This window comes from Dermochelys coriacea, chromosome 4 (assembly GCF_009764565.3).
Source record: "Dermochelys coriacea isolate rDerCor1 chromosome 4, rDerCor1.pri.v4, whole genome shotgun sequence".
Taxonomy (NCBI): domain Eukaryota; kingdom Metazoa; phylum Chordata; order Testudines; family Dermochelyidae; genus Dermochelys; species Dermochelys coriacea.
This window is the reverse complement of record NC_050071.1, coordinates 75,021,380-75,041,982: the sequence shown is the minus strand read 5'-3', so window position 1 is coordinate 75,041,982 and position 20,603 is coordinate 75,021,380. Positions and strand designations below refer to the sequence as shown.

General features: G+C 38.2%; 1 protein-coding gene across 1 annotated transcript in view; it reads left to right on the top strand.

The window, feature by feature from the left end:
- The window catches only part of HPGD (15-hydroxyprostaglandin dehydrogenase), a 38,069-nt gene extending 18,402 nt beyond the window's left edge, over positions 1-19,667 (top strand). The window contains exons 4-7 of the mRNA XM_038398094.2: positions 7,324-7,411; positions 14,924-15,000; positions 17,139-17,302; positions 18,599-19,667. Of these exons, the coding sequence (XP_038254022.1) occupies positions 7,324-7,411; positions 14,924-15,000; positions 17,139-17,302; positions 18,599-18,737 (468 nt within the window). The 3' untranslated portion in view covers positions 18,738-19,667. The remainder of the gene's footprint in view (positions 1-7,323; positions 7,412-14,923; positions 15,001-17,138; positions 17,303-18,598) is intronic.
- The last annotated feature ends 936 nt before the right edge of the window (positions 19,668-20,603 follow it).

The window sequence follows — 20,603 nt, the reverse complement described above, 5'->3', positions numbered from 1 at the left end:
AAACATGAAGCTTGTTCTCTGGCTGTTTGGCTTTCCATCAACCATATTTTATAGTAGCTTGAAGTCATATCTGGGAAATTTTCCTCCAAAACACTCCAGCCGAAGTGTTTCTGGCTGATTCCAAAAGTGGGAGTTCAAAGTTGCATTTCATAAGGGATAAAATATGAGGGGAGCATTAGACTGTAGAGTGACATACCAGCAATAGTGGAGAGTACAACACAAAGGAGAAACAAATACTATCTCTATTTAAAGCATATGCTTTTCTGCAAGGAGCTTCTTTTTCTGGCTTGCTTACACGGTATGTCTTCATTGCAGCGTTAACTTGAGTAATCAGCACCTGGGTGCGAGCCCCTGGGTTGGCTTATCCTAGGTGTGAGCAGCCACAGTGCAAAACCATACACCAGTGTTTTCACTCAGCTGCATCCACTCTAGTGCTGCACTCACTTGTGTGCATCAGTAGGACTTGTGAGGGCAGTATCCCATGGTTCTTTGTGTTACAGTCAGCTGAGACACTCTTATGATTTTTTTCCCCAGTGAATTGTGGTCATTCTGGTCAGATGCAGGGAATTGTGGGAAGGCATTGGAGGACCATCAGCACTCGAGAGGCTTAGCCTTTGTCCACATTTCAAAATGAGTGCACTACCAACCCAAATGTGAGCAGCATTCTGGCTTTAGCTTCTACCCCCAAACGGGGCATCTAGCTCAGGTGTAAAGCTCTATTACATGTGGGGGAGGAGCAGTTGTCTGTGGATGTGAGCCAGGTTAGTGACAACACTCAAGTCAGAGCCCAAGTTAACTCTGCAGTGAAGACAAACCCTCACATTTAGGATCAAGATTCTTCTCAGTTTTGTATAAAGGCAAGAGTCACTTCCAAACACTTGCTGGTTTGCTTCAGCCAAGATAAATATTAATAGCATTAATTTAGTCTAGGAAGATTTACAATCCTGTGATGTTGATAAAGCAGTCAACTATCTAGGTTCTCCCTACCGTGTGGCTGGGACTTGGTCTGGGAATCATCTGGCTCTATTACTTCCTTGAAGTAGGGAAGGAAGCGATGTGGGGGAGGAAGAACACTTCCTCAAAAAGTTCCAAGCTATTTCCCTTTCCTATTCATTTATTTTATTTAATTGTCTCAGGTGGGAGTCTCCCTTTCCACCCTGCAGGCTGAGCAGCTTCTCTAGGACAGGATAGGTCCTCTGATTCCCTATGGGTAGGACCCTACCAAATTCATGGCTGTGAAAAAAGCGTCACAGACCGTGAAATCTGGTCTCCCCCCGGAAATTTGTATAGTATAAGGTAAAAGTGCACAAAAGACCAGATTTCACAGGGGAGTGAAAGAACCCCCAGTTTGAGAAATGCTAGGCTCCCCCATGAAATCTGTATAGTATAGGGTAAAAGTACACAAAAGACCAGATTTCATGGGGGAGACTTCTGCAGGGCAGAAGTAAAGGTGGCAATACCTCAACCCCCCTACAATAATCTTGCAACCCCCCCACAGCCCCATTTTGGATCAGGACCTCTACAGGACTCCTAAACTGGATGCATTTCATCACAAATGTCTGAGAAGAATACTGGGAATAACATATAGAGATATGAAGACAGTCAGAAAAATTACAAAAGATCTACAAAAGAAGATAGCAGTGGCTGGGATATGTGCAGAGAATGGAAAAAGAACACGTACAAATACTGCCCTTGAATGGAAGCCAGAAAACACAAGAAGAAAAAGAGGAAGACCACGAATAACATGGAATGAACAATTCTGAACGACAGTAAGCACCTCAACATGAAATGGGAAGATTTGGAGAGAGGGGCAGTTGACAGGCAAGGATGTAAATGTGGGTAGCCCAATGTGCAGCAAAGCATGGGGCGGACTAAGGTCTAAGAACCCCTACAGTTACTCCACCATAAAATTTCAGATTTAAATAATTGAAATAATAGGATTTTAAAAATCATAAATTTCATGACCATAAAATGGACCACGAATTTAGTAGGGACCTACCTAAGGGGCTTAGTGTGGGCTCTGTGCAACTTATAACATATAGAACATTCTTCATCCAAAGTCCCAACTAATGGATCTATTAACAGTTCAGCTGCTTTCACCTTATACATTATGGCTACTGTTTATCACCAGAATAATTATATTTTAGGGCAGCAACATCAGGCATAAATGCACATAGCTTTAATAATTCCTCTGATAGTTATATAGTATAATTAACATTAAACAGCCCTACACAATACATTTATTAACAGATATATCTCTGAAGACATGTATCAAATACTGTTCCTTTAAGGAGTATAAGAGAGAGTACATAAGCCTTGCTCCTATAAGGCACCCTCAATTCCCATTGACAGCAGTAGGAGTTGAAGTTGCTAAATACATCACAAGATTGGGCCCAGATAGAAAAGTGCATGAGCATAATGATCCTGTAAACAGAAGGCAGAATGAGGAGGTCAGCAATTTTTACAAATATTAGGGAAGATATTTATAAAATATATTAGCATTTGCAAACCTAAAGATTGATAAGTGTGCAGTTTACAACTCACCTGGGGTCAAAATCAAAGGTTACTGACCTTTATGGGTAGTGGGTGCTGTGGCCTGAAAAGGCTTTCAGTTTACTTCCAACATCTCAGCTGACACTTTGGCAATGCCCAGTCTTTTACGTATTAGACAGGGAAATCAGTTTCCCATATTGTTATCTGTTGCTACAGGTTTTGACCTATTGTCTTTAGGACATATATTGTCTTTAGGACACACTGATGATAGTAGGGGCTGATCTCCACTACAGGGAGATCAATGCTGCTGCAATCGAAGCAGTCGGGATCGATTTAGCGGGTCTAGTGAAGACCCAGTGAATCAATGGCAGAGCACTCTCTGGTTGACCCCAGTATTCCAGCTCTCCAAGAGTAGTTAGGGAAGTCAATTGGAGAGCATCTCCAGTCAACTCAGCACCATGAAGACACTGGGGTAAGTCGACCTAAGCTACAGTCGACTCCAGCTATGTTATTCATGTAGCTGGAGTAGTGTAACTTAGGTCGACTTGCCCCCATAGTGAAGACAAGCCCTAGATCTGTTAGTTTCCACATATATATTAATTTAAAATAAAAGTAAGTCCAAACCAAAGCCTTGAATCAGAACTTCTAGGTTGGAAATCCAAATCCAAACTTTCCCTAAATTTGGGAGCATTTAGATTTGGTATCTATATTCATCCCATTATTAAGATATAGTTGAGCTATGGAACTTTCATCTAAACCTGGTTTAGATCGTTTTTAATTTTAAAAAAGAAAAGGAGTACTTGTGGCACCTTAGAGACTAACAAGTTTATTTGAGTATAAGCTTTTGTGAGCTACATCTCACTTCATCGGATGCATGCCATGGAAAATACAGTGGGGAGATTTTATATACACAGAGAACATGAAACAATGGGGGTTACCATACACACTGTAACAAGAGTGATCAGGTAAGGTGAGCTATTACCAGCAGGAGAGAAAACAAAAACCTTTTGTAGTGATAATGAAGATGGGCCATTTCCAGCAGTTGACAAGAATGTGTGAGGAAGAGTAGGGGAGAAAAATAAACATGGGGAAATAGTTTTATTTTGTGTAATGACACATCACTCCCAGTCTTTATTCAAGCCTAATTTAATAGTGTCCAGTTTGCAAATAAATTCTAATTCAGCAATCTCTCGTTGGAGCAAAATTGGAATTAATTTGAAAACTGGACACCATTAAATTAGGCTTGAATAAAGACTGGGAGTGGATGTGTCATTACACAAAGTAAAACTATTTCCCCATGTTTATTTTTCCCCTGTACTGTTCCTCACACGTTCTTATACTCCTTTTCTTTTTGTGGATACAGACTAACACAGCTGCTACTCTGAAACCTTTTAATTTTAAGCATACTGTAACACCAGGTGCAGTGGCGTGTGCCTGTAATCCCAGCTACTTGGGACGCTGAGGCTGGTGGATTGCTTGAGCTCAGGAGGTCTGGGCCATGGTGCACTTGCTGATCGGGTGTCCAGTGCCATTGACAGCCTGGCGAGCGGGTGGCTGAAGAACTGGCTAGAACACCATAAACATGTTGTGATTGGCTCTCTCTCTGTGCGGGCTGATGGACCAATCAACCAAGGTGACACATGCAGTAGATTTAATCAAAGGCCTTTCCTTGAAACTTGTGGCAATATTCATCTGCATTTTTGTGTATTTTGAGATTAAAATCAACAATATGCCAATATTTCCTACAGATTCCAATTTTTCCATCAGTAAAAGAAATTAGAAACACAAGGATGTAGATTACCATCGTGCATTGGGTTAAACCTTGCTGTAGTAACTGTCGCTTTTCATTCTGGATGAATGTAAAGACGACAGACAGAGACAGCCTGCACAAATATGGAGTGTGGCCCTGAGAAAAAACCTAGAACTTCTGGGTGTGGTGCTGACTAAAGAGGCTTGGGCCTGTAAGCAAAGAAAATATTTCCTGTTTGGTTCCTCCTGTGTTCAGGGAAAACAGGCCTGGTACATATTTTGTAAATAAACAAGATTGCATCTGTCAAGGTTTCTTCCCCATTCTGAACTCTAGGGTACAGATGTGGAGACCTGCATGAAAACCTCCTAAACTTACTTTTACCAGCTTAGGTTAAAACTTTCCCAAGGTACAAACTATTTTACCTTTTGCCCTGGGACTTTCGCTGCTACCACCAAAAACGTCTAACAGGGATATAATTTGGAAAGAGCCCGTTTGGAAATGTCTTTCCCCCCAAAATCCTCCCAAATCTTACACCCTCCCCTTCCTGAGGAAGGTTTGATAAAAATCCTCACCAATTTGCATAGGTGAACACAGACCCAAACCCTTGGATCTTAAGAACAATGAAAAAAACCATTCAGATTCTTAAAAGAAGAATTTTAATAGAAGAAAAAGTAAAAAAAATCACCTCTGTAAAATCAGGATGGTAAATACCTTACAGGGCAATCAGATTCAAAACATAGAGAATCCCTGTAGGCAAAACCTTAATTTACAAAAAGACACAAAAACAGGAATCTACATTCCCTTCAGCACAGCTTATTTTCTCAGCCATTTAAAGGAATCAGAATCTAACGCATATCTAGCTAGATTACTTACTAAGTTCTAAGACTCCATTCCTGTTCTGTCCCCGGCAAAAGCATCACACAGACCGAGAGAGAGGCTTTGTTTCTCCCTCCCCCCTGCTTTTGAAAGTATCTTGTCTCATTGGTCATTTTGGTCAGGTTCCAGTGAGGTTATCCTAGCTTCTTTACCCTTTACAGGAGAAAGGGTTTTTCCTCTGGCCAGGAGGGATTTTAAAGGTGTTTACCTTTCCCTTTATATTTATGACAGCATCAATGAGAACAGACTATCATCAATTTCTCCTCCTAACTGGAACAACCCTCAACCCCAAATTTACCTAACTGCTCATTTTGAAAGGGATGATAATAATTTAATATCAGTCACATATAATGTAGATATATGATCCCATCAACACTGAAGAAAAATGAAATATCTGTGTTCTGTTTAAAAAAAAAATAAAGCAAACTTTCCCATAGTTGTCTATTGTCCCTACTTACTTACCAGTAATATACTCCCTGGAATTTCTTGTTATGAGCGGCGGGGAAAAATCTCTCTTATTTTATACTTGAGTGCCTCACATGCTCCTGGGCACTGTAAAAAGTACGTATGATAGAATACAAGACTTGATTGTGCAATCTTCTCACATGGCAAAACTCCTATTAAAGTGAACCAGAGTTTTTCCTGTATAAGTACAGCAAGATTTGGATCATGGTTTCTACTTGAAATTTTATAGTGTGCGGCTAACTATATCTACTGCATTTACTATTAAAATAGTTTATAGATGAAAAATAAAAACATATAAAAAGACCTCACCTTTAAAATACTTCCAGTTTGGTATTTGCAATTTAGATAACATTACTGAACTAGTACAAAGTAGTTAATGTTCTCATAGTTTAAGAGGTTGGGTTTTTTCCAATTTAACTGGCCACTTCTTACAACAGGGCTTTAGTCATAGGCTGGCTGGTTTTGACTTTACATTTCTATTATTTTGGGAGTTTTCCATCCTCCCCATTTACAGATAATCGTGCAAACCTTCCCTGCTCAGAACTCTCAATGAATTCACTAGGAGTACATGCGTAGAGGGCTTGCAGGACTGGATGCTTCATCATTTGAACTTCTTAATTTAAAGTCGGGTCCTGTAAAGAGTGCTAGACACGAATAATATTTATAAAACATCTCATTTAAAAAATGAAATAATCTTCCTGGCTATAAGGCATCCTTTTTGTTTGACTAACTAAATAGAATTGGAAATATGAAAAATCACCTGAGTTAGGGTTCAATTTTATGAAAAATTGAAGGTCAAAGGGAGATCTAGGCAAAAAGCAGCTTTTTTATTATATTTAATTAAAAGGAAATAGTTTTAAAACTTATCACTAAAGCAGTAATGGTGAAATTCTCCACAGGCATGGGAAGTTCTTCAACTGGGACCTTATCCTGGAACTCTTGTATAAGATTAAGTAAGTTCTGACTGCAAGAGGAGTGCAGTAGTGGATCTCAGTAAGACAAAATTAGGCAAGGCCTGAGTATCAGTTTTCCTTCCCTCCAATCCCTCTTGAAAAAGCAAACATTTTCCCATGTAGCCTGTAACTAGCCCATATAAAACATTATACCATCACCATCTTCTTGTTTATATATTTGTATGTTTTAACTTATAGATCTTCTTTGGGTCTCCCAGTATGCCTTGTTCTTTGATCCTTGTATAGTCTTTTGGGACTGATCTTGCTCCTATTGACTTGCTCCTAAAGTCAAAACTTCCATTGACTTTAATGGAAGAGAATGAGGACTTTAAACTCTAAATTCTTTGGGACAGGGACTATGTCACTGAGCCAAATCCTGGAGTTTCAACTAAATATATGAAACTCCTATTGGAACCCTGAGAGTTACAGGGTTCAGCATCTCTCGAGGATTCAGTCAGTTACTTGTATATTCTTCAATGCAAAATGCACCATTATTTAATGCATAATAAATAATAGTAATGAATCCCAAGTCCAAAGAAAAGTTTAATTTATTGATCACTTTCATTTGCAAGTGAAACACTTATATAGCATATCAATAATTAAGCAAATAGTATTTGTTTCAGGCTGTTATTGTTATGTCAACTGCAGCTGTGCTTCTTTAATGCTACCTGCTGTGGGTTATCCATGTTATATCTTGAAATTATAAATAAAAGCCTCACTGTTCAAGAAGAAGAAGAAAAAAGGACAAGTTTAGAATTTATTTCCCCTTTATATTTCATAAATCAGACTTCTGTGATCAGAGGAACATACATTGGCCTGGAATACATGAGAAAAGGAAATGGAGGGGTAATTATTAATATGTCATCTCTGGCAGGTAAGAAAATCTTATTTCTAAATCCTTGCCAGTACTTTTTAAAATAAAATTAATTCATATTTATTCCTTAATCTTTTCTTTCTTTTTTCATGATCTTTTTGTTGTTTCTTCATACTTGTACAACATTTACTTGTCTTGCAGTGACCTCCAAAATGGATAGAGAAGGGCTAATATTTTTCCCAGCCCAGTGGGGCTATGTAATTGTACACTCAGTAATTTCCTGCACGATTAGTCTCAGGTCCCACAATTATGAGTATGGTATAAATATCTAATTTTTTAATCTTCCCTCCAAGGTTACAAAATATTGTAAATTAAGTGAAGGCTTAATTCATTATACTTCACTAATATTTTATCTTGGAAAGCCAAAAACAGCATTTGAAGCGTACTGTATGTATGAAAAGATAGTCTTCAATATTTATAGACCCAAAGAGGAAACATTTACATTCTGAGTTTATTTTTAAACTGTTTAATTTTTGTAGCATAAATAGATCAACAGGAATTAAATTTAGAGGTCAGGAAAGTACCAGAAAATCCTCTATAAGGGGCCAAAAATCCATGAGAAAGAGGGAAGCTGAGAAAAAGCAGCTGTCTCTAGCCCTTTGTAAGCCCCATTGTGTGAACATTATGTTGTACTAGCTCTGTTGATACTAGAGAGAGTAACTGGACAAGAAGTGGTCCTCTTGGCATGATCCCTTAGCAGACATGTAGGGAATACTTGCAGGAATTAATAGCGACCCTGTCAGCATTGATTCCAGCCCAGTCCCTCTTCATATTTTCAAACTATGTGGGGAGAACCTGAGGGTAAGAAAATAATCTTGTCTTTTATATATAGTTTGTAAACTCTTTTGGACAGGGACTGTCTTTTTGTTGTGAATGTACAGCATCTAGTACAATGGGGCCCTGGTCCGTAACAAGGGGTCCTAGGAGCTACTGCAATACAAATAATTAAATGAGGAGGGACTGAGTATAGAGTAGAGGAGGAGGAGGCACTGAGTGAATATAGGGATTATTGTGGATTGGATGCCCAGAGTTCCCCTGCATATCAAGACATCTGCAAGCTGAGAAAACCAAGTCACCCAACTATATTATGCATTGGAGCTATGTGAGTTTAAACTCAGTTTTTTACACACACACACACACACACACACACACACACACGAGTTTTTCCATTAAATGTCTTCATTTAGTCCTAACTCAGCATTGATAATACAGCCTGATCCAATGTCTATTGAAGTCAATGAGATTTTTTCCATCAACTGCAACAAGTGTTGGATCAGGCCCAAACTATCAGCCCTAGTGAAAGATTAAACAGTTTCACACAGCATATAAACATATAAAAAGAGGGGAAAGGTAGAGTACTGCATTATGGGGCCTGAGTCAGCAGTACTGATATGAGTCTTGCCTTCAGACTTGCAGGACCTGAACTTTTCCTAGTGCCTTACAACATGATTTGATTTTTTAAGATCTAGTAACCCAGACCTCTCTGGTTTTGATAAGCTTTTACAAATGTCTTTTTAATTAATCAGTTAAAGTTTTATTTATTTACTTGAACATGTTTTTTAAATGTGATCATCGTGCTCTAAAGGTTATGACTATCTCTTTAAAAAACAAATTGTACTTTTGCTTTCTTTACTTTTACATAGCGTGAGTTTAGCAGTTGTTTCCAGGGTCATCAGAAAAAGCAGATTATTAAAAGTTGACACAGGCTTTTTTTTATTCCTATTTGTGTATTGTGATTATACTCTTTTTGCTATCTAAGTCTCTCGTCCTGCAGTGACGGCACACATAAAACTCCCCATTGAGTTGCTGTTTAACACTCACTAGAGTGAGTTACCTTTTTTCAGCAGACTTAGCTTCTGTTGACCATTAACAAACATGTTTCTCTATCACTTCTGGTTTTCAATTTTCTGTAAGTATGTTTTCATCAGACAGGCTCTATGCATAGCAAACATCTTTGTCTTGCATTGCATGCAAGAAGAATAGTTGTTTAATGTTTATATAACATTCTATGTTCAAAGTCCAGTACACACATTAACTGATTAGGCTTCAGTTCCGTTGGAATTTTGCCACTGATTTTAATTAGAGAAGGTTCAAGCCCTAGAGCTCAGTCCTGCAAGGTGAAGTCAATGGTACTACTCACCTTCTTCACAAGTAAGTGCTTCGCTGGATTGGGGCTAGAGTACCCAGATTCTTATAGGATCAAGGCCTTGTTTCTTACCACACCTCTGCAAGGTAGGTATGAGTTAGGAAATAGAGGCAGCAAAAGACTGATTTGCCTAAGGCCACACAGCAAGTTTTTGGCACAAGAGGGATTAGAACTGAAAAGTACCTGACTACTAACCAAAAAAAACCCAACCCTCTGCTTATCCCTGTAGAGCATGCTGCCTTTCAAGGCTATAAAACTTCTGATAACTTTCAAAGGAGTTATGTATTCATATAAAAAGAGGAAGTTATACCACTAAGTCTCTCAGACAATGGGAGTTGTGTGTGTGTAGCTGCGGAACTGGTTCCATAGAAGAGAGCTTGCCACAGGTTTCTAAATGAATGCATTATCATAAATATCACTTGACATTTAAGGAGAGTAAGACATGTTAACCCCTCTTGTAGAATACTGTTAGAATATAGTTTTGAGGGTTGTGATTGCTGTATAAATTGGTTTTATGCCTACCTAGAGAAAATGCATACAATGTTAAATGTAACTGCTAAGGTTGGAAACAAAAATTGAAGAGGATGGTTGCGTTGGCTGGGTTTCTGTTGTTTGGTAATTTTGGCAGATTTTATGCTTTCAGGAAGCTATGGTATAAACTAGGGCCTTTGAGCCATCTGGATTCTGAAAAGAAAAAGCAAAATATATGTACAGAGGACTTAAAAGTAGGTACAATAGTTAGTGTAAGAACATACTGACTTGTTAGAGTCATAGAATATAACGTTAGAACGGACCACCAGATCATCCAGTCTGACCTCCAGTATATCACAAGCCACCACCACCACCCAGCAGCACCTACATGCTAAACCCAACAACCAAAATGAGGCCTATGTATTACAGCCTAGACTAGGAGACTAGACTATTATGTGCCACAGGCAGTGAATAGGAGAAATCAAGGTGCACTCGTGCCCGAGGCTCTTGCAATAGCAGGGAAATGATTAAGTGAGGTATAAGCAGATGATCCCTGCAAGTGACCCACACTCCAGGGTGCAGGGTCCACAAGTTGCCAATGTGGTGCTTTTTCCATAGGATGGTTCTCCAGAAGACAATGCATTGGGTATTTCAGAAAGCACACTAATTTAGGCCCCGATCCTGCAAATATTTACATATGCTGAACTTTGCTATTATAAAGTGATTTCAATGGAAGATTATCATGGAAGTAAAGCTAAACACATATGTGTGTGGTTGCAGGATTTGGATTTTAGGGTCAATACCTTAAAAAGAATTGTGATACTCTCAGACAAGAAAAGAAAAAAGGGGTTGTGCTGACCATAAGTCAGGATAGTAGCTCTGGGAAACACAAGGGACTTTGATTTTGCTGCTTGTAAAATGTCCTGAAAGGAATGCAGCAAGTGACTTCTGCAAAGCAGAACCCCTACAATAAAATCTACATAGGGAGAGTGAACTGTATTCAAACCAGAGCCTCTGTTGAACCCTCTCTCATCTTCAGCCCGTAGCACAGCTACAGGTCCATCAACTCTTTAATTTGTTTCCTTTGTTAGACCTTTGTTGTCCAAAAGAGATTTTGACCTTCAGATCATACTGCAAGGTCATTCTGTTTTCCAGTTTTTTGTCTGAGGAGGAGGAGGACCATTCAGTTTTGTTTTGAGGCTTGGAAATTCTACTTTTTAAATTGGCATTATAACAATTATTCACTTTTTAAAAATAATTAATTGTTATACATGTTCCTATAGGCTTTGATAAGCAACTTTTATAAAATAGACACAAACCAACATGGCAAAAAGTCTGTTATAGTGGAAAAATTTGTCAACATATTACAATAATACTTAGTAGTTTGCTTCTAAATAAATTTCTTCATTTTCTCAAAACTTGTCCTTGATCATTTTCACAAACTATTTTATAATCAGTGCAAATTTAGCAAGGCAAAAGTGAGTCTGTGACATACAAGGACCCATTCAAATTTAATATATAACAAATTGAATATATATATTTACTGTGGTATTCTACTAATGATCTCTAACACAGTATATTCTTGGCACCAACCACTACCATCCTATGAGCTCACAGTTCCCACTGAAATCAAGAGTAGCCATGTGAGACAGCAGAATTTGGCTCTTACTCTTTGCAACATTCTAAGCCATAAACAACTTTAAGATTATGAGTAAAGAGAATCACATTTTATCTCAGGATAGCTAGCAATGCAGCCATGGGGGAAAAGGGGGATGAAAGGCCAACTACATGCTAATAAATAGTATTTAAAAAGAGATGATTGTTCAAATCCTAGTGGGTAATCCCTGTCCATTGGGGAAATATACCTAGGAGGAAATGCTTAATTGTGTGTTCACCAAACCTGTTCAATAGACTGAAAGAAAGTGTAATATCAACAAATGCAACTCTGACATACAGCCTTCATCACCAGTGCTAATTTCCCAATTTGTGGATCATGAAATTTAATTAAAACTATTGACCATCACAAATGAACAAACAGATTTAGTTAGAAGTCTCACTTCACATCTAAAATGGTAACGAGTGATCTGGACACCTTAACAACAAAGTGACTAGAGTATAAACCAAGGAGAGGAGCTGCCTTTTTGTCAGCTTGCTAAGAAATCAGGGAGAGAGAAAATGAAAGGAAAAATTGCTCTGACTTGTAGGGTTAGTGAAACTGTCTTTTGAAATCTAAGTGAGGTGTTGTGCTGTCTTCATTCTCAGCTAGGTATGCTTTTTAAATTTATTTTCTGATTTTTATCTATTCTCTCTCTCTCTCTCTCTCTCTCTCTCTCTCTCAAATAAACAGTAGCTTGCTTAAATAACCTCTAAGCCCTTCTTCTGGATACCTAATGCATCCTATCTTCTACCTGCCTTTTCAATTGTAAATTCATTAGGATTGTCTTTATATTTGTTATTTACAGCAAGTTGTGGTATTAAAAAACAACAACTTAGGTATGATGGATAATATTGATAACTAGTGCTAACTCTACATTGCAGGAAGTAAGAAATGCTCTACTCTTGGAGGACAAACCCAAATTGGAGTAAACTCATTGACAGCTCTCCAGAGTCATAAAAAAACATGGTTTAGAAAGGCCTATGGCTCCTGCCTACAGAGATGTCACAGATGGAGGTTCAGGAACAGAGCAAGCGCTCTTTCTTTAGAGGTGCCAGGGTACAGTGATCCATTGTAACAACTTTCAAAAGCATCCAAAGGCTGGATCTTTGAATCTGAGATGGGAAGTTGCACCACCATTAAAAGTCACCACCATTCATTGTAATGCACTATTCATCCCCCCAAGGTGAACAGCGCTAATAAAAATGCTGTTTTAACTGGATCAGTGCATCATTTAAAGAAAGAAAGAAAGAAAGATATCTTAAACACTGAAATATTGTTTTTCATGTCAGTGTTGTAATTATAGTGCTATGCCTTAACAGAAAATTATTTCATTTGGGTGAAATTGACTCCAGAGCAGAGAGCCAACACCACGCCCTATGTACCACTTAATCTCTATTCAAATCCCACATTAAGGACTTGAGTAGTACATAGATCCTTGCATGTGTCCTCTCCACTGTGATGAATCTCACCCTTTGTTGGTGATATTACTTACAAAAAACAAAAGGGAAAAAACAGATTTTTTTTAAATTGGGGTGATTTCCATTAGTCAGAGCTAAACAACAAACATTAGTATCCAAGTTTTATGACATCTCCTTTCAGGAATGTATTTGAGTTTTTTATCTCTAATTTAGGACAGGCTGTGCTTTGCTGCTTAAAGTTATATAATTTTCAGCTGGAGTTTGCGGTCCCTTTGCATTATAATTTAGTCATGCCTGCTAGCACTTTTGTGACTGAAATCCCTATAATATAGTGGAAGTTGCTAGTATAAATACATAGATTCATGGTCTGTCTGTCATCTCTTGATTATCCTACAGCCAGTGTAAATTCAATTGGGCAAAAAATGAACTCCTAATCTTTCCTCCCAAGCCCTCTTCCACTTCCTTCCTTCTCTATTGCAGCTGATAATACCACACCCACCCCACTCCCATCACACAGAGAGACAACCTAGGCATCATCTTCATTTTGCTTCTCTTCTTTTCCAAATATAGCCAAATCATGTTGGTTCTTTTCCCCCCACAGTCTCTGAAAAATTCAACTCTTCCTCTCCTTACAACTAAATCGTTTGTCCATGCCTTGGCTATTACATCCCATCACTCTTTGGCTTCCCTAAAACACCTCTTGCTCCATTCCCACATACACAGAATGTCACGATGAAAAGCATTTATCTAGTCTGCTGCCCAGAACATCATTCCCTTTCTGAATCTGTCCACTGATTTATTATTTTACCACAGAGGCCAACTGAGAATGGGGCCCATTTGTATTAAGCATAATACAAATGAATGCCTTCTACATCTTATTTAATCTTGTCTTCCTTCAAAGATGCTGCTTCTCTGCTCTCATTTCTTCCTACTCCCCATCTTGAGCCGTTTACTCTACTGTTCCTTGTCTTTTCTCACTCTCATCTTCATGCCTTCTTCACTTAGATATCTTATGTGTTTTCCAGTGTCACTCCTTCGATCATTAACTCAGAGGTGTGGTGCCTAGAATAGAACACAGTTCTCCAGTTGAGCCTTATCAGTGTTTAATAGAGTGGAAGAATTACTTCTCATGTCTTGCTTGCAATACTGCTGCTAATACATCCCAAAATGATGTTCACTTTTTTGCAATGGTATTACATTGTTGACTCATATTTAGTTTGTGATCCACTATAACCCCCATATCCTGTGCTGCAGTACTCCTTCCTAGGCAGTCAGTTCCCATTTTGTATTTGTGCAAGTGATCATTCCTGCCTAAGTGTAGTACTTTGCATTTGTCCTCATTTATTTCAGACCATTTTTCTGGTTTGTCAAGATCATTTTAAATTCTAATCCTGTCCTCCAAAGCATTTGTAACCCCCCCCCCAACTTCATATCATCCACAAACTTTATAAGTGCCCTCTCAAAACCACAATTCTAATAATTTATGAAGCTATTGAATAGAACCAGACCCAGGCCAGATCCCTGCAGTACGCCACTCGACATGCCCTTCCAGCTAGACTGTGAACATTACTCTTCTCTTCCTATGCTTCTCTTCCTGTCTCCTTACTCTCTTGCCTTTTTGTTCTTTTCTGGAGGGTGTTTTTCTTTTTTGGGGGGGGCTGGTCTTTTACTGCATCCTTTTCCCAATTTGACTCAAAATTACAACTAGAATTAAGACATTTTAACCAGTAATGACTGCTACATTTGATTGTGCATTTCTTATAATCTCAACAGGTGTTGATTATTAATGTGTATAATCAACTCTCTTTTCATTTTTCAAGGACTCATGCCCGCTGCACACCAACCAGTGTACTGTGCTACAAAGCATGGAATAATTGGATTCACACGGTCTATAGCTGTGAGTATATGTAGCCAAAAATACTATCAGCAGTTCCTTGAGAACATGCTTACTTTCTCAGGTTTCCTCTCTATAGCAATGCAAGTCAAACCAGTGCCTACAGAAGTACTGTGTGGGGTTTGGTTTTGTTTTAACAAAAGCTTTTAAGGTGGTAGCTGGAGACGCCTTCATTTCACAGGGGTATCCAAGGAGGTAACAATGGAGTTGTATGTGGGGTTTATGATCAATACAAGGTTTGGGCAATCTTCTTCTTAGTGTATGGGCAAGGAGGGTGATAGAGAGAGAGGATAAAGACAGTCAATCAAATAGACAACCTCGGACAAATCATTTCAGTTTCTCCATCTGTAAATTAGAGATGATATTTATGTAATAAGTGGGTGCTGCAATACAAATTGGTAAATGTGGGAGAATGATTTGAATATGAAAAGTGCTCCCCATTATTAAGGCTGACTCAGGTATTCGGATTACTTAACATAGGTGTGGTAGTAACAATGAAAGGTTCCAATTCATAATGGGGGCCTATGCTGGGTGTTGTACAAACATATAAGAAGAAGCAGTCCCTGACACAAGAAACTTCTTGTCTAATTTATGGAAAGATACCAATAGAGGGAAAGGGCTTGAAGGAAGTATGAGGATAACAAGATCATGTATTTTCATGAACCAGTTATGTGCACAATTTGAGGACAGCCTCTTCACATGAGTTTTCTCGTCAAATTTCCAGCCCAAAGAAGCTGAGATATATTTGGATAAGCATCCAGACTTTTAAAATGTTTTCCCAAACCTCCAGATCTTCTAAGGTTAACTAATCTGGATCAGTTTGGGAATAGGAGTCATATATCACACCTTGGCCATAATCTGCACATGACTGTATATAATTTAAATTTTTTGCATGATTTAAAAAATAGAATATCATTCCAACAACAACGAAACTGGGTAAACTGAGAGCATGCGCCACCTCCTAATGAACACAAGAAACTAAAACACTGGAGAAACACAATAGGACTTAAAATACTTACCCGATAATGGAGAAGAAGGTGCAGCTTGACACAGGGGGGTGAAAATTAGAACTTTTAGGACTCTAGTTGATTGTGCCAGATTTAGGAGGCCAGTTCCTAAAGAGGATTCTGGATAAGGCTCCAATAAAAATGGTAAACCTCAGATTAAACAATTTAGTGGTGAACAGGCAGTCAAAAAGAAAGTCATTCCGGGGCAAGGGACGGAATCCTGATTTTTCTGTGGTGAGGGAGGTGAGTGGAAAATATTCAAAAGTTTAGGGCTGGAATTTAGTGTGGTTTGAGATAGTCATGTTATTTTGTTTTCTTATGAAAAAGTTTTTTATATATTAGAAAATAAAACAAGGTTTGCTGGGGTTATTTTTTAGGATGTCAGTTGCTTCTTCTGTGTAAGGTAATATCATTATACCAACCATAATGCTCATGGTTGTAGCTGACATTGCTGATGAGAAAAACTTAAAAAAAACAAACAAACCCCGTTTTAAGGAAAGAAAATGTTCAGATTTCTGTCAGAATAATCCTCAGCAAAATATGGGGTGTATGCAAGGTCTTTTGACTTGCTAAAGAATATATTGTTCAAACTTTTCCTGATACATTCAAGCATCAATACCATCACCATTTCTTTAGCTAGTAATGATAGCAAGGCTACAGAAAGCTTGGGGTACATGGTGAATTTTTGCTTGTAGCCTGAGGCAGTCTTGTCCAGAAGCTATTAGCATAATTGTTCACCTGACTTTCTAGATTAAGGAATAAAATCTAGAATGTAATCAAGACTCATATGCATTGATGTGAGTTACACTCCTTTTTATGGCCTTCATCCTCTTCATGTCGACCTCTCCCAAACACATACCAAATTAATTTCTGCTTTGAGCACCAATTTTGTGTAAAAACAGAAATTATATAAAATAATCACACACACACACACATAAATAAGACCAGGATCAATATCCAGTCTGCCACCCTCACAGCCCTCTTATGCTATTTGTCAGCATCAACCATTGATAAAATAAAGGGCTAATATGCTACTGTTAGTTTTGCTGATTGTGTCAAGCAACATGTTTACTAGTCTTTGTAAAGGTTCACAAAATGCAGAAAATGAACACAATGTGTCTGACGCTTTTGTAGATGGCAGCTCAAATGGGAAATTATGGCGTGCGACTAAATGCAATTTGTCCAGGTTTTGTTAACACACCAATTCTTCAGTCTATTGATAAAGAAGAGAATATGGGACAATATTATGAACACAAGGATGAGATCAAAGACATGATGAAGTTCTATGGTGTTATGGAGTAAGTGAAGCTACCCATAATATTCTTTTGTCTTCTATAGCTGAAGGGAAAGCAAGTAGTAGTACCACAGGCAACTGATCCACAGCAGGCAGTGTAACCAATGTCTGTACTGTATTTCTGCACAAACTACACATGAGACAAAAGAGAAAGCAACTGAAGTATTTTATTTTTGTTGTCTCTTTTCAACCCAAGCAGCTAATCAAATGTCAGGGCCCTGGGGATGTTCCAGTTGGAAGTAGAAATTGATTGAGTCTTTCTTTGTCTTTATTTTCTTTGATGAAATCTTATTTATTTACAAAGAATGTACAAAGTCCTGTGTCTATGAACACAAAAGGAATCAAATAGCAGGAAACAGCTTCTTTTCCTCCCAGCAGCAAGAGCACTCTTCTCCGTTTGCACGTCTAACTCAAAAATCTCTTCCCAGGTCTCTTCCAGGGTCAAACACCATGCTTTCAGCTGCTCCTTCAGGCTGTCACTCTGAGTCTCTGTTTTCTGCCTTCTCAATTGCTATGTGCACTTCCTTCTCACCTAATCACAGCCAAACCCCTCCAGCCCACTCAGTCCAAACTCCTGGGAGGATTCACCATCCTCTTTTGCCTTAGGTGGGGCAAAGATTGTGGTTAACTCATCCTGACAGTTTAACAGAATAAGTTCACACCCAGTCTCAGAGATGATTGTGATTCATGCAGTCACCAGTACCTCAAAGCATAACACCATGTTGGTTTGCCCATGCTTTTTCAGATGTCACTTGCTTTCACTGCGTAGCATTGAAGTTTTACATTCACTATTGCAAATTACAGAGGGCAAAATTCTCCTCTAATTTTCACTGCTCTCTGGTTAATGTCAGTGGAAACAAATACCGAATACATAACAGAGGAGATCTGCAGTGTAGTGAAGAGAAGCATTTTCCTATAGCATTTATCACACTCAGGGAACTTTGATAGTAAACTAAGTGCCAACCAAACATCTGAAGTATTTACCAATGACTAGACCTATAAGGGCTCATTTGAAAGTTGCAGTTGTATATTTTTTGCATGTCCAAATTATGATGACCCAATATCCTTCCAGAAATGCTCTTGCTACTTCTGTTACAGTTCCAAAAGACTTGGAAGTAGATCTATGCAAATTGTAGATGGTTCATTTTGCAAGTGTTTATGCAAACCTTTATTTATACTTAGTTTAGTACATACTTTTTCCACAATCTCCAGTGCATTATGCTATCAGACTAAGATAAACAAGAAGGTATTCTGTGCCATGTCTGATTTTCAAAATGGAAAAACATTTATTTTTCTGTAGCCCATCGCTAATTGCGAAAGGACTGTTAATGATCATTGAAGATGATGCTTTAAATGGAGAGGTTATGAAGATTACAGCATCCAAGGGGATTCATTTTCAAGAATATAGTGCACTTCCTTTTCAATCAAGAAGGATATAAATATTATTCTGTTATCTTGTCTCTAAATGAATGTAAAAATGTCTTTTAAACAATTTTTTGAAAAAAGACAAATGTTTGTGTCCCAAGAGTTACATGATTTGAACTCTTTAATGAAATAATGTACAGTTGTGTAGTAATATGATTTCTTACTTTGATTTTAAAAGCTGCTGTTAATATTCTTTATTTAGTAGAATAAGCATATTGCTCAAAAGATACTCAATGATGCAGTAATAAGGGTCAGATTCTGCCAATTGGTAATTATATGCTCGTTGCAGGCTGTTCCACTCCTGACCTAGTCTGGCACTGCAGGCAATCCTTGCTTCAGTTGCCCTTCTGTCAGGACGCTTAGGAACATCACATAGCTCAAAAGGGCATAAAACAAAATTCCCTTACTGGGATTCTTCTTTATTAAATACAAATAAACTTGAAATAGATAATCTTCCTTTGGCTTTAGAAGTCACACAGCCCTCCTCCTTGGGGCTTTTTCCCTTTCAGTCCTGGCCTCTCTGGCCTGTAGTCTCTCCCGTTGGGTTCAGGGTTGCACAGCCCTCCTCCTTGGGGCCTGTGTTTCTCTGGGAGCTTCTCCCCTCCCCACAAGACACCTTCTCTCTTTGTGAGCACCATTGTGCAATTGAGCCCTGGTGACCTTTATAGGGCCCAGGTGCTGGTTATTCAATTAACTGCCTAGACAGGCTATTACATATTGATGTAAAAACAGTTACCAAAAATATATTCTCACTTTGACTTCCAATTTGTTTAAAAACTTAAAAGAATCGATGATTGAACAGTAAATGGCTAAATATTTGACAGCAAGAGGTGACTACAGGACATCTGATGAGAATAATGGTGCACTGCTGGCTCACATGGTTACTCCAGAATGCCAAAAGAACAGTACTTGCACATCTTCCAGACATTTTGCACTTCACAGCTTTTGATATTGCACCTTTACTTGGGCAAAATGGCCATTAACTTCACTGTAAGTTTGGACAAATTGAGAGCATGATCAGACCTTTATTATATATTTATCTAATTTTGTTTAATAAATTGTGGTCGAAGATAATACTGTTAACTATGATGAGGACAATTCATTAAAATACTGTGCAACTATGGAACAGATGGTTTTAGGCATACTGGACAAATTTACTAATAGTGTAAACTAGCACTACTCCATTCTCTTTAATGAGTTGTGCCTGTTTACAAATTGGGCTCACAATCCTCAAATTTGATTGTACTTTGCTATTAGCTGGTAGCCAGACATGTCTTGTAGGTCTATTTACAATATTTTTAGGTTCTTTTATGTGACCAAGTAGACAGAATAATCTATGTCTATTTTCCATGTGTAAAAATGTGTTGCATCTTTTTTATGTGCTGCCTGTAGAAATATTACCATAGTACTTGCACCTTCCCATCTTCTTTTGGTTATACAGTAACACAAGTCATGCCAGACATAAAAAACATAGTTATAGGATAATGCAAAGTTAAAGTGTGAGTATCAGTGAAAAAATATAAACTATTTTAAAATTAAAAGTGACCTATTGCAAATAATCACCAAAGTCTGTACTTTCTATGGAATAATTGGGGGAAGGAAGAGGAAATCACTCAGTAATTAGGGAGGAAAATATCTTTGTTTTTAAAAAAAAAGAAAAGGAGTACTTGTGGCACCTTAGACTAACAAATTTATTTGAGCATAAGCTTTAAGTAAGCTGTAGCTCACGAAAGCTTATGCTCAAATAAATGTTAGTCTCTAAGGTGCCACAAGTACTCCTTTTCTTTTTTGCGAATACAGACTAACACGGCTGCTACTTTGAAACGTGTTGTCTTTGTTTTTGGAAGGGTTTCTGAGCACATCTGCTTCTTTCTTTCTCT